Source organism: Monodelphis domestica, chromosome 6 (genome assembly GCF_027887165.1).
Source record: "Monodelphis domestica isolate mMonDom1 chromosome 6, mMonDom1.pri, whole genome shotgun sequence".
NCBI classification, from domain to species: domain Eukaryota; kingdom Metazoa; phylum Chordata; class Mammalia; order Didelphimorphia; family Didelphidae; genus Monodelphis; species Monodelphis domestica.
Window position 1 is genome coordinate 134847247 of NC_077232.1, and position 26711 is coordinate 134873957.

Sequence of the window (26711 nt, forward strand, 5' to 3'; positions counted from 1 at the left end):
TTTCAATTCTTTCTTCATATGTTCGACCTGATCAGAACTTTGGAGCTGATAAACTGAATGGTAATTGCACTTAATGCCCAAATTCTTGTAGATTTCTTGTATAACCTGGGAAGTGAAGTGGGACACCTTGTCTGAATCTATGGCATTGGGAATGCCATGTCTTGGTATAATCTCCTTTAAGAGAAGTCTCACTACTGTGGCAGTATCATTTTTCTTGGACAGACATGCTTCAACCCATCTAGTCAATCTATCTACAATAACCAATGCATATTTGTATCCCTTGCCTTTAGGCATGTTGATATAATCAATTTGAATACACTGGAAAGGCATATAGCTGAGTGGTCTGCCTCCCAATGCTACAACCTTAAAATGTCCTTGATTACACCTTCTGCATGTTTCACATGCCTGACAAGTTCTACTGACATTTGTTGTAATTCCTGGTGCTATCCAATACCTCTGTATGGTATCCAGAATCTCTTGCATTCTGTAATGTCCCCTTGCATGAATTACAGTGCATAGATGTTGATATAACTTTTTAGGGAAAATAGGTTTACCCCTTTGAGCAATCCAGATGCCTTTCAGTAGTTTAGCACCTAGCTGCTCTTTCCATGACTGCATTTCTTCTCCATTGTAGGGTTCAGTGAGATTATGCCTTTTGGTCAGAGAGAAATTCAGCACATGGAGGGGACCGAATCTTGCAGAGTACTTTGATGTTATGTCTGCTCTATCATTCCGTAGGGATATTCTGTCCTTTCCATGAGTATGTGCCTTACAATGGATTATGGTCACCTCTTCAGGAAAGTCTACAGCACTTATAATACAATATATCAGATTGCCATATGCAATTGGTTTCCCAGCTGAAGTTTTATACCCTCTTTGTTTCCATATGTATGATGACCAATGTACAGTGGAGAAAGTGTATTGTGAATCCAGAAAAGTATTAGCTCTTTTATCTCTAGCTAATTCTAAGCCTATGAGCAGAGCCTTGAGCTTAGCTCCTTGGGTGCTGACATGACTTGGTAGTGAAGCATGCCAAAGCATTTTGTCATTGTCAACTACCACTGCCCTGTGAATTTTCTCCCATTACAAATATAGGAGGATCCAACTGTGTATATTTCTTGATTTCTATTTCTGGATCAATAAGAAATGTATCTTTAAGGTATTCATTTGACCTATGCATGAGTTCCACTATTTGATCACAATCATGTAATACTTCTCCACCCATTGGCAAATCAGGAATCAGAGTTGCTGGGTTCAATGGTGCACATCTATGAATTGTGATGTTATCATTGCCTAACAGAATGATTTCATACTGGGATATTCTTGCATCTGTGAATGAATGCATATTCTGCGACCATAACAATATTTCAATTTGGTGTGCAGAATACACATGCAATTTACATTCCAGTACTATATCATATGACTTCTTGACCATTAGAGCTGTAGCTACTATGCTCCTAAGGCACTGCACCATTCCTTGTGCAACCGTGTCAAGGATAGAACTGAAAAATGAAATAGCCTTCAGATTTAACCCCAAATACTGTGCTAACATTCCAGAAGTGATGCATTTTGCTTCATGGACATACAAGTGGAATTCTTTCTTATAATCAAGTATTCCCAAAGCTGGAACTGATAAAATAGCTCCTTTCAACCATGATAAAGCATGTAAATTTTCTTTATTCAATTGTAATGATTCTTGAATGTCTTTCTTTGTCAAATCAGTTAAGGACTTGGAAATATGAGAATATCCCACTATGTACTGTCTTGAGAAACCAGCAACCCCTAGAAAAGCTTTATGTTCTTTCTTAGTTTTAGGATGCCTAGATTCTGTATTTCTGCTATCCTTTTATTAGAGATTTTCCTGGTGTCCCCCTCCAGGACAAATCCTAAATATTCCTCTGTTGGAAGGACCCAATAAATCTTCTTTTTAGAAACTTTATGTCCTCTCTTATAAAGTTCTATCAATAATTTCTTTGAATCTTCCAAACATGTTTTTGGGTCAGGGGATTCTAGCAGCAAATCATCCATGTAGTATATTAATCTGCTAGGTTTGAAAGTTATAGTGGCTAGATCTCTTTGCAACAGTTGACAAAATATTGAAGCAGACTCACAACAACCTTGCACTAATCTAGTATAGCACAGCTGAGTTTGTCCCCATTGGAAAGCAAAAATATTTTGAAAATCAGGATGCAACAGTATAGTAAACTAAGCATTGCTCAGGTCTAACACTGTGTACCACCTAGCTTTGGCAGGAATTTGAGTTATGATATTGTTTGGAGATGGTGTTACAGTGTGTTTTACCTCATAAAATTAATCACAGCCCTCAAATCCATCACAAATCTCCAGGTAGGAGTGCCATCTTCATTTAACTTATTCTTTTTAATAGCTAATATAGGGCTATTGTATCCAGATACCATAGGTCTCAATATACCTTGCTCAAGCAAACTATTTATGATAGGTGTTATTCCTTCTCTTGCTTCTCTACTCAATTTGTATTGCTGTATCTTAAGTGGTATTCCTTCCCTGACCTCAATCCTTACAGGAGTAATCAATTTGATCTGACACATCATTTTGATGTTTTGCAAAACACCCCTTGTGGTATCTCTGTTGGTATGTCATACATATAAGTTACAACTTGAATCTTTTCAGATTCTTCTTCTAGCTGTTCTAAGTATAACAAAGGATAGTGCTTTAGTGAATTCTTGGACAAATGCAAATAAATTTCCCCAGATTTGTCATATTATAATGTTGCCTGAATGTTACACAAAAAATCTTGTCCTAAAAGGTTGTCTGGGCATGATAGAATCAACAATAAGGTATGATCTATGGTGAGAGGGCCCAATTTAGCCATAGTGCTTTTGAGCTCAGGGACCTGTTGTATTTTTCCCATTGCTCAGCAATGGACACCATACCCCCTATGTCGGTATGTCCTAGACATGTCTTTAGGACAGATTTTGAAGCACCAGTATCTAAGAGAGCCTTATAGTTTTTCTTTCCCACCTTAATCCATACACATGGTTCTGGCCTGTGTGTAGCTAAAGAGTTTATTGCCACTGAATTACTACTCGTGTCTTTGCTACCCTCTGCCAGCTGTATGTGTGTCTCAGCAAATTCTTCTTGATTTGATTCATTTCCTTTGAAGTCTACATTTGAGATTGTATTCTCTACTACAATGGAACATGAACCTAAACCACAGATGTTGCTTTGCCCAGATATCCCTTTGCCCCTTAGAATGTTGGCTTCAAGCCTGTCTTTTGAATTCATGGTAGTTTTTTCCAGTTGGTAAGAATTCTATTCCATCCCCATATTCAAATTTAACTGTTATGTTACCTCCATTACTTTGAATAGGACTAGTGTTTTCAAAAGTAATTTCTGCTTCATTTTCAGTTAATTTTTTTCTCATCTATATCACTCATTGCTGGATGGAAGGTATCAGCTTCTGAATTCAAATCAGGTGATTTTTCTAAGGGTACCTTTGCCATAAAACTATTTACAGAATTAACTGAATTTGGTGGGAGTTCATGATACAAATCTGTGAATGGTTTCAAAGCCTTTATATTTTCTTCTTTAGCAACAGTAACCTCTAGGCAATTGAAATGATGTGTCTCTGTATCTGTCTCAAACTTTTGCTTGAGTTCTTGTGATTTTTTCATTTTTTCCTTTTGCATAATTCAATCCCATTATCCCCTCTAAACTGGAAAAAAGTTCTCTAGGAATGATTTTATGTCCTTTAATTTTTTTCCTGTTTAGTTACTGTGAAGCTCTTTTCAAAGTCTCTCATGTCAGTTGCAATTTCTGAGATAATTTCTTTTATTTCCATTTCTGACTCTTCAATCTGTCTCTGCCATTCTCTTGCTTTATTGCATGTACTTTCAATCACAGACTCACTATCTTGCACAGCATTTTCACCATTTACCAACTTTATTCTATTATTTTTAACTGCAGCCTCATTCTCACGAATTCTTCTATATCCATATGTCACACTATATACTTTATGGACCTGGCTTCATAGCTCTTTCCTAACCATATCTGAGTACTTAGGTTTAGCTCCAGTTAATTGCATGTTGCATCTCTTGCAAATCATTAGCTTGTTTTAATGATTTTAACATGTGATGTAACAAGAAGTGGACTTCTTGTACCTAGTTTGTGAATTTTGTGTGTTCTTATTATTAATCTCATGTTTCTTCTTCAAAAATCAATTTCTAATCAAGTGACCTTTTTTGTGGCAAAATAAACATTCCCTATGTTTCTCTGCACTGGTTTTTGTCTGTAACTAGGTTTCTTGTAACTAGATGTTATGTAAGTCTTAACCATGTTTATTCTCTTGATTTCTTCAATCTCCTTTTTTTAAAGATTATTCTCTGTCATTCCTAACTTTTCTTTTAGGTCTTGAACTTGTTAACTTTGCTCTGAATTATTCTCATGCAAGTAATTTTCTGACTCATGGAGTTCTGTCAGGCTAACCGAGTCATACTTAGGAAAATAGTGTTTGAAAAAAGTTTTTAGATTAGGTGTGCAACCCCTTAGGAATTGTCTATGGACATGGCTAGCCGATTCTTCACTATCAGCTTCTATTCCCAAAATCGACATCTCTGACAGATGGTCTATGTATGTGGCAGGATGTTCCCCTTTATTCTGCAAGATCTTGTCAAGCCTAGCCCACGTATTAGGTTTTGAACAGCATTGTTTTATAGCCTGTAGTAAATCCTCCCTGCATTTTCTTAGGTAGTATATGCAAGTAGGGTTAACAAAGTCCATATCTACTCTTTGTTCCACAGTTGGCCAGCTAGTCAGGCTACTATCAAATCTTGTATTTTCCAAGAATTATCTCCTTTCATGGAGACTGAACAGTTCTGATAATAGGAACTCAACATCTTCAAAATCAGGATGAAAGATCCTTAAAGCTGGTTTCAATTCCTTCTGAGATTTGAAAGAATTTTCTACAAATTTTGGGAAACTTCTCTTTATGGATTCAAGTTCCTATGGGGTGAATTGTCTATGGGCTTTGGAATGTAATACATCATCATTACTGGACAATTTGGTGACCTCTTTAAGTGGACAGATTTTCTCAGATTAACAGTCAATCTTGTTCTCATTTGTCACCTTCATTTTCCTGAGGTACATTCTCTGTTTGCTCATTGTCCTTGCCCACAACCAGATCTAGTTCTTTTTCTTTAATCAATTACTCAAACACAGCCTTAATCATGCTTTTCAGGTTGTTATCAATAGCCAGTATCTTTTCTGCCTTAAGGGGAATCACAAATCTAAAGATCTTCTTTACTTGGGTCAGAGTTTGAAGGACAGTCATAAAGAGCATATACACTTGAGCCAGGACTTGCCAGAGTATAGAATCAGTTTGGAATGGCAACTGCAAAACAGACCTTGTTATGTTGCTTATATCATCAATAGATTCCACTATCATAATGGTTGTCCTGTTGTGCAATTTGTGATAGACCCAGAAACAAGTGATGACAGCAATCATCACAACTCCACAAACAACTTGTTTAAACATTGTTTCTTCCTTTATTCTACTCTACCTGTCAAAGGATTGTTGGGTTCAGTTAATCTTTGAGGTGCCAATTGTATTATAAATAGATAATCTGTGGAATATTTCTAGTTGCAATAAAGGATACACTCTGGCTCTGCTAGAGTGATACTAGGGGAAACCTGAAAGTGCCTAGTTATAATGGAGATAGGAATATTTCTGAGAGATAGAGATGCTACTATTAGAGAGAAATACTCTGGGGTTGTCTATTGATCACTACTGATGGCTAATAGATTAATGCTTTTCCTACCCTCCTCCTCCCTCAATTACTCCCTTCACCACACTCTTCTGAAGCTCCTCCCCCCTGAGTCAACTCTGAGGTTTATGAGGAAACCCTCTTTTCTCTTCCTTTCTCAAGTAAGGGGATTGATTGGGAAAAACAAGATGGAGGACCAAAGTAATATGAGTTGAGAGGGACAGAGTTGTCCCTCATCTATAATGAGGATTAGAAGGACTTTGGGAAATGTCAGTCCTGTCATAACTGTGACACAAGTCTCTTAAGAAATGGGAAGATGGGGGAAGATGGGTAGCTCAGTGGATTGAGAGTCAGGCCTAGAGACGGGAGGTCCTAGGTTCAAATCTGGCCTCAGACACTTCCCAGCTGTGTGACTCTGGGCAAGTCACTTGACCCCCATTGTCTAGCCCTTACCACTCCTCTGCCTTGGAGCCAATACACAGTATTGACTCCAAGACAGAAGGTAAGGGTTTAAAAAAAAAAAAAGGAAGACAACTGTTTAATCTTCTTTCTTCTTCCAATAACACAAAGCCACCAACAAAAGTTAATTTCTTTTCAGCCTAGCTCCAGAAGCCCCCCCCCCTTCAAGGGTCCTTCAACCTAGGACAGAAGAAGCCAGTCTCTCCCTTGGTCAGAAACCAAATCAGTCACCCCCTTGGTCAGAAGCCAAGGCAGTCTCTCAGTTCATCTCCTGGATGGGCTCCAACTGACTTTCCTGGGAACATGCGGTTTGGAATGTTCACCTTAATTGACAGATGATGTCCCCAACTTTCTGTCTTGCTTGCAAGAAATTCTCTCTTCCTTCATGACTCTTCCATAGGCCCTAGGGATTTTTCTCACACACAAGTCCTCCTTGGGTCCATCCAGCAGCTCAGAGGGATGATAGCAATCTCCTGTAGAAAAGCCACCTTTCTAGGCAGGTTTCAGCAAATGGAAGCAGGCAGTAAATCCAAACAGCCAAAGGGAAGAAAGTACTGAGTTTGGGTCCACTCCAAACTCAGTCAGGTATTCCTCTGGTCTAACTTGTGAGCAGGAGAGATGCAGCTTCTCCCTTTAATGGAGTCCAATCACAATTGACACATCTACTGATTTTTTCAGTAACAGTCTCTGTGTTCAGCCCTTGCTCCTAGGAGAGTTCTAAGTGGATTCTTGAACTTGCAACCTCTCATGCATCTAGCTTTGCAAAATCTCCTTACTACACAGCTGGGGGGGGAAAGGATACAGCATGGAAGGGGTGGCAGAAGAATGGAGGGATTTGGAAATCAAAATGTAAAAATATGAATGTAAAGTTGTTTTAATATATTATAAAGTAAAATAAATATATTATTTAAAACACAATTGACATTATATTATTTTCACTTTTAAATCTTAGTATCTTCATACACTGAGGATCTCAGAATACTGTTCAATACTGCTGCTTAGAAACCACTTATAACTTAACAGTTAACTATTAGGAGTTTCACTTTATTTCCCTAATAATTTTTTTTCTGTAGTATAAGTGATTTGTGTTTTCTCTCACAAAACTATGGACATAGAAATGTGTTACATGATAATATATGTACAAACTATATTATATTATCTGCCATCTTCAAGAGGAGAGAAGGTAAGGAGGGAATGAGATAACATGAATTGCAAATTGTCAGAAAAATTCTTAAAATTATATCTACATGTAATGTATAAAATATATATTTTAAAAAGTCTTGAAAGACTCCATGTGGTTAAATGATCTTTCCAGATCTTTCCATCTAGAACCAATAAGTAGATCACAAACTAAAAATAGAATCAAGGTTTTTCAGACTTCTCCTTTAGCACTATGCTACACTCCCTATTTTTCCAGCTTTTTCTCACCCATCCCTAGAACCATACAGAACAGATTGCACATGACAATTACCAGTGTTTAAAAGGCATTGAGATATTAATTTCCCCAACTCCAAATACCTTGTATGTGTCAGATCTGAGGTTAAAGCAACATCTTAAATTCTTTTGGCTGAATCTCTATTGCGACATCATATTGCTTCTCTCTTCTATATATTGGCCCTCAATTGTAAACTCTGATAAAGTCTTAGGGTTTATGTGATTTTTTTCCTAATCATATATCGATATCATTGACAGAGATTACCTCTTTAGAATGTACTTTCAAAATTTTAAGGTCTTCCAAGAAAAACCCTCAGAATTATCATGTAAAACTTTTCATAAGAAAAACCATAGTAAAGTCCAGGATTTAAAAGAGTATTAGAATCTGATGTGGCAACTTATGAATGAACATATGGAGAAACCTGATTTTGAAGGGGAGAATAGCTTGAGTTAAAGCAGACGTGTGGAAAAGTTGTTTTTTTCCACTGAAAACTGCTGGGAATAGTCTATCTGCCTTTAATGCTCTCTAAAGGACTGCTTCATTTATTGACTATGGTTTGTATGAGAAATAAACTATAATAATCTCAAGTAAAGACCGAGTCAGAAGCTAATTCTAAAATGCAAATTTGTGTGGCTGCATGATTGATAATGAGCTCCATTCTCTTGGGATGTATCTCCTATTTTCAGGGGGATGATCTTTTAAATTCCCCAAGGAAATAGTCAGACAACTTGGTATATCTGTGCTCCCATCAATATGTACCAACCAATCAGACTTCTGGCACTGAGACTCACATAAATGGTTTTTCATTTAGATTAATTGAAAAATATCCCAGAAGTGAATAAAAGTGAAAATTGAAGGGGGAAAGAGGCAAAATATGTTGAGGAAAAAAAACTGGAAAGGAGCATTTGCATTGGAAGAGGAAAATAATCTGTGGTTTCATCTCTTCTTAATTTTAGATGAAAGGAGAACCCTGCACTATGGTCCTATGGACCATTTTTATTTCTGTATCATTGAACAAATATTTGTTCTATGCTTCTAGAATATTTATTAGAGGTGACATTCAATATTTGAAAAAAATCTGGAGGAAAAAAAGGAAATGGCTCATCTAAAGTGTCAAATCAGGTTAATCTTCTGTTTGAAGTACTATGTAATTTGCTCCAACTTTTTAATTAGATGCCAAACAAAAGAAGATATGAGTAGGAAAGATAATAGTAGGAAAAGGGTCAATAAAGTTCTTTTTTTTTTTGCAATATCAGGAATTATCATGACACTTTTCAAAAGCATGTTTCTCCAGAAAAGTCATTTTTGTAGAGAGCATCAAGTTCAGATAGAACCTAAATTCTAGCAAAAAGTGAAAATGGAGGACGGACAAATCTTCATCCATAAGATTCAGTACTTGAGAAAAACTAAACTAAATGAAGAAATCTATGCTTCTACAGAATGGTCTGACTTCTAGGTGAGATATATATTTTTATGTTTTTTAACCTTTTTATTTAATTAATTTAGAATATTTTTCCATGATTCCATGATTCATGTTCTTCCCCCTTTCCCCTATGAAGCTATCAATTCCATTGGGTTTTACATGTGTCATTGTTTCTATCTTTTTATATTGAAGGAATGCTTATGTTATTTTTAATCTCCATTCATTTTTCACTCACCCTCTATCATACCCCATACCTCAAGCCTCATTTTATGAGAATGATATATATGTAAACATATATATACATATATATATATATATAATATACATACTTTTCCCAACAATATATCTGTATGTAGATGAAAGCGATAGAAAGGTAGGTTTTAACATACCCCAGACTTATGTTTGGACTTCCTCTCTTTAGGCTTCTTCCCCTTTTTGTTGCTAGTGAAATAATGCAGGGTTCCATATTCCATCAAGGCCGCAAAAACAAAAATGAAGCAAACAGAAACAAAGAGGTCCATAGCTGTCACATAGGAAACTTTAGGAAGGGACTTCCTGGCAATGGTACTCAATGTTGTCATTGTCAGCACTGTGGTTATACCTACATTTAAAAAAATTGGAAGAGAAGGAAAGTTATCAGTTTTTTTATGGACTATTGTTTTTATTTTCATTTAAAAGACTTCTAGGGATGAGTAAATAATTCAATAAAATTTCTTTATCATGCTTTTTAAGGAGAATAATTATTGCTAATTATAATTATATCATATTCCAACTTTGTAGTGGTGTTCTAAAGCTTTTAAGAGTTTATGATACCTGATACCACATTATCATTCTTTCCATAATGGTGCAAAAGCTTCTTTTTAAGATAAGAATATTAATGTATGACACATAAAGTTACTATGATTTTTCAGTCATTTGGGGGATTATATGTTTTAATGCTATGTTATTATAAACACTTTAAATATTTTATACTACTAATTATATGACTATTGTCCTTTAATATAACAAAAACCATTTTAAGAAATAAGAACTGATTAAAGCAGTATAGCATAGTGGATAGAGAAGAGTGTTTAGTCAGAAAGATCTGAACCAGGTGTTTCTTAACACCCACTTCAGGGGGGGATTTTATTTTAATAACAATCCAAGATTTAAAAATTTTGTTTGAGAAAGATCTTCAAGGAAAGAAGTTTGCTAACTCCTAAATCCAGAGAATGAACTATTGCAGAAAGATGCCTGAAAACCTACACTACATCAAGAAGATCCAGAATGAACTTTGGGGTGTGTTTGATTGAACTGAAGGTTGATTGAACATTTATTTGAATGTATATTCTTATGCCAAAAGGAGACTGCCCCCAATTGGGTTTTGTCAATGTGCCAAGCAAAACATTGGTTTTGCTTTCTCTCTTCTATTCCCCTCTTCTCTCTCACTATTGTAGTTTCCTCTTAGAAGGTGAAATTTTGTGTGTACCTGCAGTTAGAAAATTTAGAGGTGTAGGATAATTATGTTCAGTGATCAATTGGGGAGACTAGTCCCCCAGTCATCATCAGGGGGGATTGGGAATTTTAGATTTATTTCACCCTGCTTAGTCTAGCAACCAGGAATGTATATACCCCTACATAAGGATTAAGTGTTGATGAGGATGGCTTTTGACAGACATGTGCTAGCAAGTGACAAATAAGAAACAACTGATAGACCCCCTGGGCTGTCCTAACTCAAGCTTAAGCTACCATTGATACATGTGAGATGGAGGAAGTGATGTAAAGAACAGTCTATATATTTCATGTCACTTCCTCTCTCTGGCCTCTCTCTCACATAGACGTGGCTTATGTTCTCACTCTCACTTGTGGAGACAATCTCTGGTGACAATGTGGGGAGTGCTGGGTGGCATTTGGCGTCTTGGCAGTGGCATTTGCAGCTTGATGGTAAGGGACTGGAGAAGCTCAGTAGGTTAGATGTCATCCCTGAGCAACCTGGGTGAGTGATTATGCTGAATCCTTTTTTCTTTTCCTCCTAAAAGCACTATCTTCTTAGGAAGCCCCTCATCTCGGAGTAGACTTTGTGGCTGGAAGCCCAGCTAGTTTTAGTCTTCTGAGGAGGCCTTGTGGCTGAGTTCTCTGAACTTCCCTTGGCTTAGGCTAGGCCTGAGAAATCTTATATCCTTTTCTCTCTCCTCTTCTTAATTCCTTCCCTCTATTGTAATTAAACCGCCATAAAATTCCAAGACTGACTTGAGTATTTTTATTGGGATTCAGTTAATCCCAGGCAACCACTAGTATAAAATATTCAGTCAATAAACCCTAAGTTTTCCCCTTACAGATCTGAAGCATTCAAAAACTGTGGGGAATCACCTCAAGCATTCAATGATTACTGGAGCTTTCTCTTCACTACTCAGGACTCCAAGGATCTCTAAACTGTTAGTGACAAAATGGTCAATGTACTTGCCTTCCATTGAATTCCCTATATCAATAAAATCCTATGTCTGACAATAAACAAAAGCACTAAGTGAGAAAGTGGATATGTGGGGAGGGGATTAAATGGGGTACCCAGAGAAAGTAATTTATATATAAAATGGCCCAGGTCACTCAGCTGTTAAACAATTTGTTTCAGGTTAGACAATAAATAGATGTCAGAGGAAGGCTTCAAAACTAGGTTCTGACTAGGTAACTCTTCCACATCCACTAAATTATGCTGCCTCTTTTTGACAGTCTTAGTTTTTCACCTTAGATTTGTCCCTTCAGATTCTGAAATGCATGACCACATTTTGTAAAAAAAAAATGACAAGGTAGTATATGTACCTTAAATTTTGAATGTAAAATTGTTGGTAATTTATATTTGTGTTTTAATATTTCAAAATATTAAACACTTGCAGATTTAGAATGTTTACATATTTCATCTTTGCTCTTTCATAATACACTGATATATGGAATTATGTAACCTAATGATAGGAATAACTGAACATTTTTTTCTGAAAGAAATATGTAAATAATTAAAAAATTAAAATAGATAATCTCATGCCCTTTAAAAATAAATCATAAATCAAAACTTTCTGAAACTAACACTAAACAGAGGATATTACAGGGCATTGTGGAAGAGAAGTATTGTAGTCAGTCAATGAACCTTTATTAAGTACCAACTATATTTCAGGTACTATATTCAACTCTAGGGCAGTGTTAGAGAACATTTTATAGATCACATGCCCAAACTGTACCTCAAGCCTGTGAAGATTAGATTTAGCTAATTCCTGATTGTAACAGTGAAGATACTTAGCTCTTCCTTTATTGTGAAGATTAAATTGTAATCCCCTGATTGTAACAATGAAGGTACTTAGCTCTTCCTTTATTGGGAAAATTGAATTGTAATCCACAATCTATTTTTAAATTTTTAATTCCCATACTCAGTATTTGAAGTAGATCTATCAATTTAATCTACAATAATGTGCAAACTAACTACTAAAGGTATGATCTAACCAACAATGGTATTATCTAGCCAAAGAAGGTGTGAACTAAAGAGTGGGCAGTCCTGGAGAGAAGCATCTACTGTGATTGGTAGACATGAAATTTAGGGGAGATGACACAAGAGAAAACGATCTTTTAAAAAAAGGACCACATAGTCCAGGAGAGGATATTCAAGGATATGAGATTCAAGATTTCAATATAGATGGAAGAATTCTGAATCAAAGTTGGACTAGAGGATCAGTCTCTTGAGCTTGGAGTAAAGAAGAGTCACTCAGAGGAGAGACTGGAAGTCCAACTACACAATTTGGCTGTGGAACTCAACCCTGGAGGAGCTTGTGCAGGAGACCTCAGACTGCTTTCTTTTTAGATGGTCACTGTTGGTGAGTGAAAGGCTGACTTAGTGAACCTGCCTTTCTGGAGGTGTAAACCTCTGAGAAAGGCTCATTGTCTTGAAACTCTTTTCCCTGATTAGAGCCTTTTGAATTTCTACCTGGCTCAAAGGAAGCCAGAGTTTTTTTTCTCTCTCTCATTCCTTAATATCTTCTCTCTATTATAAATAAATTACCATAAATTCCACTTACTCTAGTAACTCATTGTGTGATTTAGAAATTAAATCTCTGGTGACCACCTGATGAATATATTTCAGTCTCAACCACAAATAAATTTAACAGTGGCTTGTTATTATTATTATAATATCATTAATATATCTGTATATATTAATAATATTATTAATTGTGTGGCTGAACTGAAATATTTAATTGATGGTTACCAGAGATTTAATTTCTAAATGCCAAAATGAATTATTAGAGTAAATAGAATTTATGGTAATTTATTTACAATACAGAGAAGATATTAAGGAAGAGAGAAAAGGGGAGAGAGAGAGTGATAGATCTCTGGCTTCTTCTGATATCAGTTAGAATTTCTAAGCCCCAGCCAGGGGAAAAATATTTCAAGGCAATGGGCATTTCTTGTAGCTTTAGACCTCCAAGAAAGGCAGGATCACTAAGTCAGCCTTTCACTCACCAAAGGTGAACATCTAAATTGGAAAGAAGTGTGGGTGTCTGTCTTCCAGTTGCTCCTCAAGTGTCTGTCTTCTGGTCTCTCCTCCAAGTCAGAGAGCTCTTCAATATCCTCAAATCCAATCCAAGCTCAAGAGGCTGATCCTAGAGTCCCACTCCAAGTCAGAGATCCTCCATCCAACTCAAATTTCTAATCCAATATCCCTTCTTATGGCCTCAGATCCTCTTTTTAAAAATCTTTTTCTCTTGTGTAACCTCCCCTAAATTGCATGTCTACTAATCACAGCAGACTCTTCTCTCTAGGACTGCCCACTCTTTAGTTCACACCTTCTTTGGTTAGATTATACCTTTTTGGCTACTTGACACCTTTTTTTGTTAGTTCAACTTTTGTAGTTATTTAACACTTATTTATAGTTAAAATCAGTAGATCTACTTAAAATACTGAGTTATCACCTTTTGGGGATTAAATCTAAACATAGATTGTGGATTTCGATTAAATATTCCAAATAAAGGAAGAGCTAAGTACCTTCATTGTTACAATCAGGGGATTACAATAAAGGAAGAGTTAAGTATCTTTATTGTTACAATCAGGAGATAGCTAAATCCACACTAAATTCACACCACCTATGAACCCCCAGCATAACCCTAAAAAGGGGAGGGAAGAAATGCTTGCATTAGGCTGCTGAGAAGAGTGGTGGGACATGTAAAAAATGTCCTTGGGCACTGTGGAGAGGAGGAACAGAGCAACTCCCTCTGGCACATGGAGGCATGTGTGCCATGGGTTTTCCAACTTGGCCCTAGGGGTATGAAGTAAAAAAAATAAAAATGAGGAGTCTTTTAAAATAGCTCACATTCTCTCTCATATATATATGAGAGAGACAGAGAGAGAGAGAGAGAGGGGGGGGGTTATTTGGGGGTAGACCTCCTGAAGTTATTCCTATGATTCTAGAGACAACATACAAGCAATGGATTCTTTAAGCAGATGATTGAATAGATATTTGATGTGACAATTTCCTAAATATATATTTATATTTTTGTTTGTTTGTAGGCCTCTGCTGGCTTTCCTTTTTTCCTCTTACCTAGGTTATAAATACATTCATGTGGAAGCATGAGATATTAAGTGGTATCTGAGAGTATAGCATTTCTTATTACATATCCTTTCATATGTAAGGCAAATATGGGAATAGGGACTAGTCATATTTCATTTCTACATGGAGCTTTCAGTTGTGGAAGCTGACCTCACCAAAGTAAGTCAATCTCTTCTTAGTAACTTGTACTCTTAGAAAGTTGTCTAGAACAATAAGACATTGATTTGATCAGGATCATGCAGTCAGTGTATGTCAGAGGCAGAAATTGAACTCAGGTCATTCTGCCTCCAAGAGCATCTCTTCCTCTCTCCATTACAGCAGGTTGCCTCAAGGCAAATATAATCTCTCTTTTTTTAAAGTTTTGGCTCTCATCAGCATACTCCACTACTTATTTTTGTGACTAGATCATTTAGTAAGATGTTTCAATGACATACCTACAAATCAGGGAGCAAAGCATCTCTTCCCAGCTTTTATGATATGTAATTTTTCATTGGTAGGCCAATTTGAGACAATTTTTTTCATCTAGTTTCCACATGCTCCATTATTCTGGGGATTTTCTCTTGCTTCATTTCAGATAGAGGCATACAGCTTATCTAGAACTTTATGGCTTTCCTTTGGAATTTCTTTCTTTGCAAGAGTCTCATACCATTCTTAGTCTAGATAATACCACATTAGTAGAAGTAGGTTCTGCCATAATTTTGAGTTATATATTGAGCACCTAAACTCCTCTTTGGACCAGTTATCCAAGGATAATTTATAAATAACCTTCACTTTGCCATGAGGGTAGGAGAGTTGTATATCTTTACACTAAATGCACCAGAAAGAGCTCCAGAAGGTCTGATTTTGATCCAGAGACAGTATCAATTCCAGTACAAAAGAATACCAATCTAGTGCTCTAAGATTTGGAAATATTACCTCATTCGATCTAGTTAACTGTAAAATTTAAATTCTATCTCAAATAATAAAAAGATTATATTTTAAGGAGGTTTATTAAAGATCATTAGAAATCAAGGAATAAAGAGGATATAAAATAAAAACCACATGCTGGTTAGCCATTTTCAAAATTTCCCACCTTACCACAATCCCTGCTGATGTTACAACATGCTAAAAAGAGAGGAAGAGTCTCAATACACCCTAACTTTATCCTCTGTCTACAGGAAGTGTGTAATGACAGGAAGTCAGTGGGCTGTCGGGATATGTAGGGGTTTTTATAGGGTAACAGATTTTCAATTATACATTCTCCCCTGAGAGCCAAGGGAGACTGGTCTCTCTTATGGGTCTTATAAACATACCAACTTTGAAATTACAATAATTTGAGGATAATAGGAAAAGAGAACAACAAAAAAAAAACAAAAAAACAAAAACAAAATAAAACCCTGCTACATAGAAGTTTCTATCACCAAATTTGCCAATCTGGTCAATTTGTACCCAAGGCATTGTGGACTCTGTTAAAAGAGTTTGGATGGCCCCTGGTATAACTAGTATAACCTCTAGAGTGTGTACAGCCTGCTCTACCTGCCAAGCATATAACCAATAACCCTTTCATAGCAAAGTTTTTGGTGGGTGTCCTCTGGCCTACACAACTTTTGAGCACCTACAGATAGATTTCATAAAAATGCCAAAGGCTGGACATTATAAATTTTGTCTAGTCATAGTAAATTAACTGACCAAATGGCTGGAAGCATTTCCTACTACTTGAGCCACAGCAGTTTTTGTTGCTAAGGCACTTTTAAAAGAGATTATTCCTTGTTTAGGCCTGCAAGCACATATTGATTCAGTCAAGGGAAGTCATTTTTCTGATTCTGTTATAATTCAGATATATTCTTACATGGGGATAACTCCGAAATTCTATGTACCATGTCATTCCCAGAGCTCAGGGCAAGTTGAAAGAATGAACAGAGAACTTAAAACTATGATTGTCAAATTATGCACTGAGACATAATTAAAATGGCCTGAAATTCTCCCTCTAGAACTATTTTATCTTAGAAGTAGACCCAAGAGAGACCTACACATCTTACCATTTGAGATGTTTTTTAGACATCCACCTGTACAGGCTAAGCCTTTCTCCCCTACATATACATCACTATTAGGGGAGATACTTATATTGTTTCCTATATACAGGAATTACAGCACAAACTGTGTGAACTCCATGAATCTGGAGCTGCAGTATAAGTAGGACCACTAGACTTTTCACTTCATGACCTAAACCCAGGAGACAAGGTGTATATAAAGAACTTCCAGTGTACTGGAGCAACTCAGTCTTCCTGGGAAGGGCCATTGCAAATATTGTTAACCACTCCAACATCTATAAAAATAGGAGAAACAGACTCTTAGATTCATTGCTCATATATAAGAAAACATCTTTTTTTGAAAATGATTGACTGTTTCCTATCATATGCATTGGAGATAATAATCCATAGACAAGTGGATACTGTTTTGGGGAACACATTGAATTCTTAAATTTTATTTTATTTTTGCTTTTCTTTTACTTTGATTAGAATATTTAATTTTTTTCCTTTTCTCATTTCTTATACTTAAGGTACATACAATCAATATTATTTTTATTCTGTTGTAATATAACTTAAAATATATACACTTGCTATAATATTAATGCATGCCCAAAAGCTTTAGACTATGGAAACCTTCCATTTATTGATAAATGCTCTGGGACTGTGATTAATGTTTGTGTCTGATTATAGGAAATGGGATCAAAAAATGAGCTCAGACTTCATCTATACAGTGAAATGGAAGCACATAATTTAACCTGAATAGTGCCAAAAGTGTACACAGTTAAAAAAAAAGAAACTGATCCATGTGGGATTGGTGAACTTCTATGCCAATAGAAAAGGACTTGAACCTAGTGTGAGACTTGAGATTGTGATGCTTGACATATGTTAAGATGTAGGACTCCTTGTATCCACACTCTTTGTAAAATACTCAAAGACAAGTACAAAGTTTGGCTATCATCCTGGATCATTCTATCCCTGAAAATGATGAAAAATCAGACCAGGGAATGACACTCTCCTATCACACAAAAATCTAGTTCTTTTTTCTCTCTTATAGTATAGCAACTTCCTATAGTCTTGGCCACAAATGGCTAAGTGAAATATTCTGTATTTTGCCCTACAGACTTGAGGGAGAAAAATTACTTTAATTGGACCCTAATACAAGGACCTATTATGAATTAATTTTTATTTACTCAAAATTGTATATACATAGATTTTGGTATTTTGATTCTGATTTGAAGTTTATTTTTCTTTCTCCCAAAAGTTTAATTTTCTTCCATTTTTGTTTGTTTTTTTCTCCCATTTCTTTTGATAATTGAGTCATATACCCCCATAACTCAACCATTCATCCTGAGCTGAACTGGGTGTTTCTCAATACACATTTCATGGGGGATTGTATTTTTATAAAAATCCAAGATTTACAATTTTTCTTTCAGAAAGATCTTCAAGGAAAGAAGCTTGTTTACTCCTAAAATCCAGAGATTGAACTGTTTCCAGAAAGATGCCTGAAAAACCTACACTACATCAAGAAGATCCAGAATGAACTTTGGGGTATGGTTTATTGAATTGAAGATCGATTGAACATTGATTTTGAATGCAAACTCTTATGCCAAAGAGGGCTGCCCCCAATTGGTTTTTGTCAATGCACCCAGCAAAACATTGGTTTTGCCATCTCTCTCTTCTTTCCCCTCTTATCTCTAACTATTGTAGTTTCCTCTTGGAAGGTGAAATTTTGCATGCACCTGTAGTTAGAAGATTTAGAGATACAAGATGATTATGTTAAGTGATGAATTGGGCAGACTAGTCCCCCAATCATCATCAGGGGGCATTGAGAATTTTAGATTTACTCCACCCTGCTTAGTCTTTAGAATTCTAGCAACCAGGAATATATACACCCCCACATAAGGATTAAGTGTGGGGGTGGAACATCTATGATCTGCATGTGCTAGCAAGTGACAAATCAGAAACCACTGACTGATCCCCTGGGGTGTCCAAAAGCCAAGTTTAAGTCACCATTGGTACATGTGAGACACAGGAAATGACATAAATAGATGCCTTTATATTTTGCATCACTTCCTGTGAGAGGCACTTGGCAGTGGAAATTGACTGTGGAGGAGCTCCTGGGTGAGATCACAGACTGCATCCTTTAGACTGTCACATGGTGAGTTCAAGGTTTACTTCCCTTTCCTTAGCTTTTATGGAGGCACAATCCTCCAAGGAAGTCCCTCATCTCAAGGCCTCAAGGTTGGAGGCCTTGGAGGCCTCAAGGTTGGAAGCTATGCTAGATTTAATCCTCTGAACCCCCTCCCCTCCTTGGTTGGGGCCCCTGAATTCCTGCTTGTTATTTTTCTCCCTTTCTCTCTTTCTTTCTTCCTTAATATCTTCTCTCTATTATAAATAAACCACCATAAAATTCCATTCTGACGAGTATTTCATTGGGATTTAGAATGTAAATCCCTGGTGACCAGCTAAAAATATATTCAGTCTCAATCCTAAATTTTACTAATAACATAACAGCCATATAATACAGGCACCATTTTCCCCATATTACATATGACAAGACCAAAATTCAGAAAGTTTAAGTGATATTAATATCCATAGTTACAAAGCTACTGTTTCATTTGTTAAAATTGGGATTTGAACCCAGGTCATGTCAACTTCCTGTTCTAGTACTCTGTCCACTATACCATAATCTTTCATACAATAACCCAAGGAATCCAATGATATATCAAATAACATTTAAAATCCTCAGTTACTTAGGCAGGTTTTTTTTAAAACAATTGTAAGCTCAATAATAACCAGGAGGATATAAAATAGCATACATATTAGAAAAATAAATGGATTTCATATTAAAGCAACAATCATAGAAAACCAAGTAAAGATAGATTATAATCTCTTATCAACATCTACATCTTTGTCAAACTCCAAAGGCAATTTTTTTTTGCCAACCACAGAATTAGATGTCTTGTACTTTAATATTGATGATCCCAAGTAATTTACATTTTAATATACATTATTAAAAGATCTTCACCAGCCATCTCAGGCAACCACATGAAGGGGCTCTTTGTGATTAAAAATAGAAATTCCTTAGGCTTTTAAGGGTTTTTTTCTGGAAATCTATATGAGTAGTCAGAGAAATATACTATTCATGGAAGTGAGTCAATTAAACAATAAGCTATCTTTGTAAATGAATCGTACAAATGAAGGTAACTTTATTCAAATCTAAAATAATGATTAGTTCATTTTAATACAGTTTAATTATTATAATATCTTCAGAATGCACAGCAAAAATTATTTAAAGTAAAAAATAACTACTATGCACAGGTATTTAACAATAATTATTATGACAACAAAAAGGGAATTAAAATGTATGCTCAGTGATTGAACTATTATGGAATAAAGTATGATACATAAATATGAAATGATTTAAATATGCTATAACAAGTAATGAACAGTAAGAATTCAGAGAAACATGAGAATTGTTTAAAATGATAAAAATGTTATTAAAACTAAATAATAATGACTTCAACCATGTAAATAAATTCAACCTGTAGGAATAAATAAAAAATGATGAAATATAGCAAATAGTATTATTTCCAACATCATAAGTGTGAAAGGATCCATATTTTTTATTAAGGATCAATGAAATATAAAACTACAAAGTAGCATGTGTTATCAGTTAAAATCGTTCTTAGTATCTGGTTTGGGATTGCTGTTTAGGGTGAATATACTTTGCAGGAAAGATATGTGTTGATTGGAAAATGGCTGAGTTTTTTTTAAGTCTCATTGCAGAAAAATAATTATTGCAAAAAACAAACCAATTATGAATAGCAATTTACATTATTCTTTGTTGTTGCTATTCAAGTATACTGAACATCTTCTTGGTTGATTACTCAATTTATTGATTATTCAATTCATGACTTTTGTCCTTCTTACTTCAGTTCCTTTCCTCTTGGAACCTTCAGTTCTTGTTAGCACCATCACCAAAACAAACAGGAAGAATCAAAGTCAGTCAATTTTACTCCTTGGAACTATGCTAAAAGGTTTAGTATGTAAAATTACTTATTTAGGAAAATGAAGTTTAGCAATGGGAGAATTTCATTGGCCTAACTTTTCCTTGGTTCTATTTTCCTATGACTGTCTTGCATAGATAAGGATGAATTGCTTAAAATTTAATTATTCTGCAATATTTTTTTTTCCATAGTGCCCCTCTAACCAAGTTATTTTAATAGTATTCCAATGAGATACAATTATTTTAGATCCAAGTGGTATAGAGTATAATTCATTTGTTAGTACATTCTAATAAAATGATATATTACAACATGTTATATTTTAATATCTCATACCCAATGATGTCCTTGCAGGTACTGCATCTTTGTTAATCCAGAATGACACCCAGGAAAGAACAACAGTTAATATGCATGGAATATATGTCTGAATGGTAAAATATCCCATACGTCTACTCAGATCAAAAAAGATTGTCATGATGATATAATCTCCTGAAATAAAAAGATAAAAAGGTATATTAAGTCACAAGTTTACAAAAAGCCAGAGTTGAGAGGTATCTCATTGGATAGCTCAACCAATGTATTACTGCACAAGAATCCCCTGTATAATACACCCAAAAGCAGCATTTGTATTTCCTCAATTATATGTACATGAAGATATAAATCTATCTGGAGAAATCCATTCAAAAATTTGAAAACAATAATACCAATGGTCTTTTTTTGTTGTTTGGTATACTATTTTTCTTACCAGATAGGGTATGAGAGATTTCTGTTGAGTTCCGTAACCCTACAAATGCAAATTGGTACAATCTCCAGTACTTAGGATCTGCTACTTCCACAGAGGTTTTCTTCCATTTATATTCTATTTCATTCCTAGGGTACCCATCTGGAAAAGATTATGGGAATACATAGGATCAAAATGTTCCTATAGCCCAATTTTTTTATTTGCCAAAAAAAGAGAACTAAACTCAGAAAATCTCATCTATTTTTATTTTCCATACCCCCCCCTCTATATATCTCTCTGTCTCTTATGTGTGTGTTTCCTATTCCTTCTCTTACTCTCTTATTCCTCTCCTCCACCTCATTATTTTTCTAATTTATTTTTTACTTTTACTTTTTCCCTCAATGGTGCCTTAGGTCAGAAAGTAACATTTTAAGAGGTTCTTAACTCTTCAATCACCTCAAACCCTTAAGTCTCTGCCTTGAAGCTTCATCTGTAATAGCATCAATATTGTACTCATATCCACTACAATATCCATTTAGCAAACATGCTCTATTGGTTCTAGATTGAAAACTATTCTATCATATTTCTCTTTCCTCATCATCCTAAAAATAAACCCACATTAAATTTTCACTTGAACTATTTTCATATCTCCTTATCTGACTACTTTTACTCTTTTGAAATCTAGTCAATTCTTATTTGCAATATCAGGTACAATGATAAAATCCACTGGGGTAAGAGGAACAAAAACCCTCTACAAAGACTATTTCCTAAAAAATAAAGTCCTAATCCATTAATTCAGTATTTGTTATCCTCATAATTTGGACAAACTAAATGATATAACATTGCCTTACATTACTCCCTTTCATGTGCACAATCCTTTAAAATCCAATATGGACAACTGACCATCACTAAAATAAATTACTCAGATCACTAATGAAAATGGTCATATCAAGTGAGTGTTACTCTTTAGAAAGGATAATAATAATAATAATAGCATTTACACAGTACGTTAGTAATTCAAAATGCTTTTCATATGTTAACTTAGCTGATTCTCATAACAGACTTGTCAGGTAAGTGCATTTATTATCCTCATGTTATAGATGAGAAAGCTGAACCTGAGAAGTTAGGTGACTTCATGAGGGTCACAAACCTCATGAATATTAGAGTTAGGATCAGAAGTCAAGTCTTGATGATTCCAAGCCCTATATGCTATCTACTGTTTCACCTAGCTGCCTAAAATAGGGGGAATTGTATTTAGGTAATAGGGAAGTAGCAACTAGTCAGGGGGAGAGAAGATTAATGAGAAGGTGATGGAGAAGGCAATCTATCATAGATGATGGAATGGAATGAGATCAAGGGTGAATGTGGAAGGGGGTTTTCTTATTAAAGAGAAATATAGCCTCTTCATGTGAGACAGGAATGTAAATAGTGGGGAAAGAAATTTGTGTGCTGTGAGATAATGAGGAAATCACAGTGAGTCAATTGCCTCAATTTTTTTCAATGAAATATAAACCAGGATTTTCAGGGTGTGATCCCCTGGGATATTTGAGGCAGTTGAAAAGGTTTGTGAAAGTCATTATGATAAGTTAAATAGTGAACAAATGTAAGGGGAACATAAAAGAATATCCTTGCCTCAGTGGGGGTCCAGTTAAGATTTTGTGGCACAAATTTTAATCATTCCAGTCAGAGTTTCACTATTTTCTCAAGCACAGTAGATGGTATCATATTTAATATTTTATGAAATACTCTATGAAAGACTATCAGGTATATTCTTTAAAATTACTTCCATTTATTTGCTTTATTTTTATATAAAGGTATAATCAATATCTTTTACTTTTGCTGTCTTCTTTTTCTGTCAATCTTCACTTCTCTCCAATATGTGTCTATCAAATATTTTCCTGTTGAAATTTTTCCTTCAAGATCCAATAGATTCCCCTAGTTTTTGCCTCACAGGATTATCCTTTCTGATTTTGTAAAATAATCACATCTGGATATGTACCATCTCTCTTCCAGAATGAAAAAAAAATTTTTTAAACAGTTCTTTCTTCCTCCTTCCCTTCTCTGTCTCTCTATTTGTCTCTCTCACCCACATCATAGTGTTTTCAATAGAGTAAATATTTCACAAATTTGCAGTAAGTATAATGATCATAATAATTTTCACATATTGCATCTTTCTTAAACATCCCTATAAACCATAGTTTTACTTACTGATAAATGTTTTGGGACTTAATATAGTTTGGATAATTATAATAATGAATATATGAAAATAATATTATTCAATGCATTTAACTATTTATGGAATCAAATGAGTTAGAAAAATAAGAAAGCCTTGCCAAATGAAACAAAAAGTATAGAACAGAATGTGAGTATGTAGGATTAGAGTATTTTTTTCTCAGAATTTCTACACTACACTAAAAGGAATTAAATTATGCACTGTAAAAAATTAAGAGAATTACATCAAAAATTAAAATAATTCTTGAACCAGCTTGTAGATTACATAGAATGAATATTTCATTTAATTTTATATGCTTTTTAAAAGAATTCCTTTATGTAAGTAAGTTATCAAGAAAAATCTATTAAATTCTTAAAAATCAAACCATAAATGCAAATAGATACTAAGCTCCTGAAAATAAGTGTGATAATTGTGCTACACTTCCATAATCATAGTTTACAATGTAATATAAGTTAAAATCTTTATCATTTAATCACTGTGTAGTTGCATTCACATACACTCATACATATAAAAAGATAAAAATTTGCCCAGTATCTACCCTCAAGGAATTGTAGTCTCTTGGATGACATATGACATATATAAAGGTGTATATACTATTTTCTAAAATTGATATCCATGTTGTTTAATTTTAACCTTTCTTTTTTTATTCCTACATATCAACAACAATAACTTCTCAAACTTATTTTCTTATTATTTTCTATTTTGGGTTCTCTAACTCATCCAGTTTTAATTGTATGACTTTTAGAAATATGTTTGATATTATCCATTAAAATGTTAATTCCTTGAGGTCTGAGCTACTATATCTATATAATCAAATTTAGTACAATGTGTTTCACATAAATCAACTTAATGAGTGCTTGTTGAATTGAATTAAATTATATAACTCTTGGTAACAGAGTCGATTTTTTGCTTCTTCAAAGTGTAGACAACTCTAATAAAATTTTCTAAACCTTTGTAAGAAAGTCTGAAAATGTATTTGACATTTGAAACTATTCATATTATTGAAATCTTACATGACTAGCTCTGAAACATTATTCAGTTGTGTCAGAATAAATAGTTGCTGCTTGAATAATTTTTAATGTTTACAAAGTATGATGCACTGAAGTGTCAAATTTGGCTTTAAGTCATATGTCATATTCTTAAGATTAAAAAAAAAGACTAAGTGCTTAATGGGTTTTATATAGCCCAATCCATGTATCCTTAACATGCATTTATGGAAATAAAAGTACATAATTTTTCCTTTGCTATTATTAACTGAAAAATCTCTAAATTTAAAATTTAATAACATTGTGAAATATTTTACCACCTACAGCTGGAAAACTCCAGTGGACAGGAATGTTCATCCATTGGGAAGTTATGTAGCTGAAGATAGCATTCAGCATTAATTGTCAACCTGATTCAAAGAAATAAAAAAAGAAACTGGTAAGTCACAAATGATATTAAATATTATAATACATTAAGATAGTGATGAGGTAAAATTTTGATACTTTAAATGGGACACTGGACAAGGAACTATATACATTAAAATAATACCAAATTTTCACACCACAACCAGAATCAATAACTTTAACAATTTTTACATGTCATTATAATAGTTCTACCAAATTGCAACATTATCCTTGTGATATTCTCTGGCAATTTGGGATAGTAAAATATTGTGTGCACTCCTGTCTATGTCCAGACTTCAAAGAAAAATGAATTTTCTATTACAAATATTTTTTTCTAATTCAACTACTTAAAATTTTAAAGTAAATTTGAAAATCTAGGTTTCAGTAAGTATAAAAGGAAATACCTAGTATGAGGAAAGTATCTGTCCTTAATTGTTATGGACCCAAGAGAATGAATTCAGGAAATTGGCATCTTTGAATCATATCTATATTTGCTTCTCTCTTTGGATAATTTTGGCACATCAAAATTCACGGAATAATAGAAATTCAGAGCTAAAAGATACCAAAGAGATTGTCTAATACAAAACTCTTATTTTAGAGATGAATAAAGTGAATGATACTCATTGATTATACAGGCTTACAAAAGAAAGAAAACAATATTTTTATGTTACTGTATTTTCAGATTTTAGGTTCCACTTTCTACTTGAGAGAATAAATTGAATGAATGTTGTAATAGTTATGAGAGAGGGCCAGATTTCTAATACCAGTTCAGTCACTGGATAAATTATGACAGCTCTGTGCCTCAGTTTCTCTACTCTAATATGGTAATTAATGTATTTGTTCTATATCTTAACTTCACAAGAAAGTAGAAATCTGAAATTCATAAAGAGATGATATAGCGATAGGGAAGAGGAAGATTGGTGGCAGCAGTTTTGGTGGTGACAATAAGGCTTCAACATCCCTGTAATACTTTGCTAGTTGGAAAGTGCTTTTGCATACATAAATTTAAAGTTGCCATGAACCCAAATTATAATGGAGAGGCACATGATGGCTGTAAGAAAGTTACTACAAATTACCAACAAAAAACTGAACATATGTACAAAGAATGACATGAAAGGATCATGTGCTTTGGGAGGGGGTATATAGGATAACTTATAGCAAACTTCATGGTCTCTTTCTATGTAGATGATTTTCAAGGAACACAGAAGAAGCCCCCACAGCAAACTGATAAGGATTTGAAAAGATATGGATTATTGAGAAAAGATGAGCATTGTTGGGGGTTATGCATTGGTGGAGGGAATTCACATTTTGTTAATAATCATAGATTCATCAGAGAATCAAATCTATATATTTGAGAAGACAACCTTGTAATGTAAATACTATATGTATTAAATATGAATGTGCATTATTTTCTAAAAAATGAATGTGCTACATAAGTCAAAAGTATTAGTAACATCACTGCTCTAAACATATTTGCTTCTGGGAAAGGATGAATGACACAAAAAGAGTGAAAGTTGAAATTGATAGGTATTCAAACAACCAAAGAATTTGGTGGATTGTCTGTATGCAATTGGATTTCCACCTGTACCCTCTGTCAGAATTTATGCAACTAAACTTGGAAGAGGATCAAAATCTATGTTCTGAATAAAAAGCCTCCAGGTCATCAGTAGGTTTGTGAATCAGTCAACAATCCTAATGGGAAATCTAGTTGGGTTTAGGAGGTAGCTTTTTC

At 34.6% G+C, this 26711-nt stretch overlaps 1 protein-coding gene across 3 annotated transcripts in view; it reads right to left on the minus strand.

Annotated features, from left to right (window-relative positions):
* GABRG1 (gamma-aminobutyric acid type A receptor subunit gamma1) overlaps nucleotides 1-26711 on the minus strand; it is a 120863-nt gene that overhangs the window by 25304 nt on the left and 68848 nt on the right. For 2 of the 3 annotated variants that reach the window (XM_007496495.3, XM_056802582.1), the window contains exons 5-8: nucleotides 24902-24984; nucleotides 21383-21520; nucleotides 20974-21126; nucleotides 9448-9659 (exon numbers count right to left, since the gene is read on the minus strand). In XM_007496495.3, the coding sequence (XP_007496557.1) occupies nucleotides 9448-9659; nucleotides 20974-21126; nucleotides 21383-21520; nucleotides 24902-24984 (586 nt within the window). Of the gene's footprint in view, nucleotides 1-5924; nucleotides 6984-9447; nucleotides 9660-20973; nucleotides 21127-21382; nucleotides 21521-24901; nucleotides 24985-26711 lie in introns of those variants that run through there. The other variant, XM_056802581.1, reaches the window with a different exon arrangement.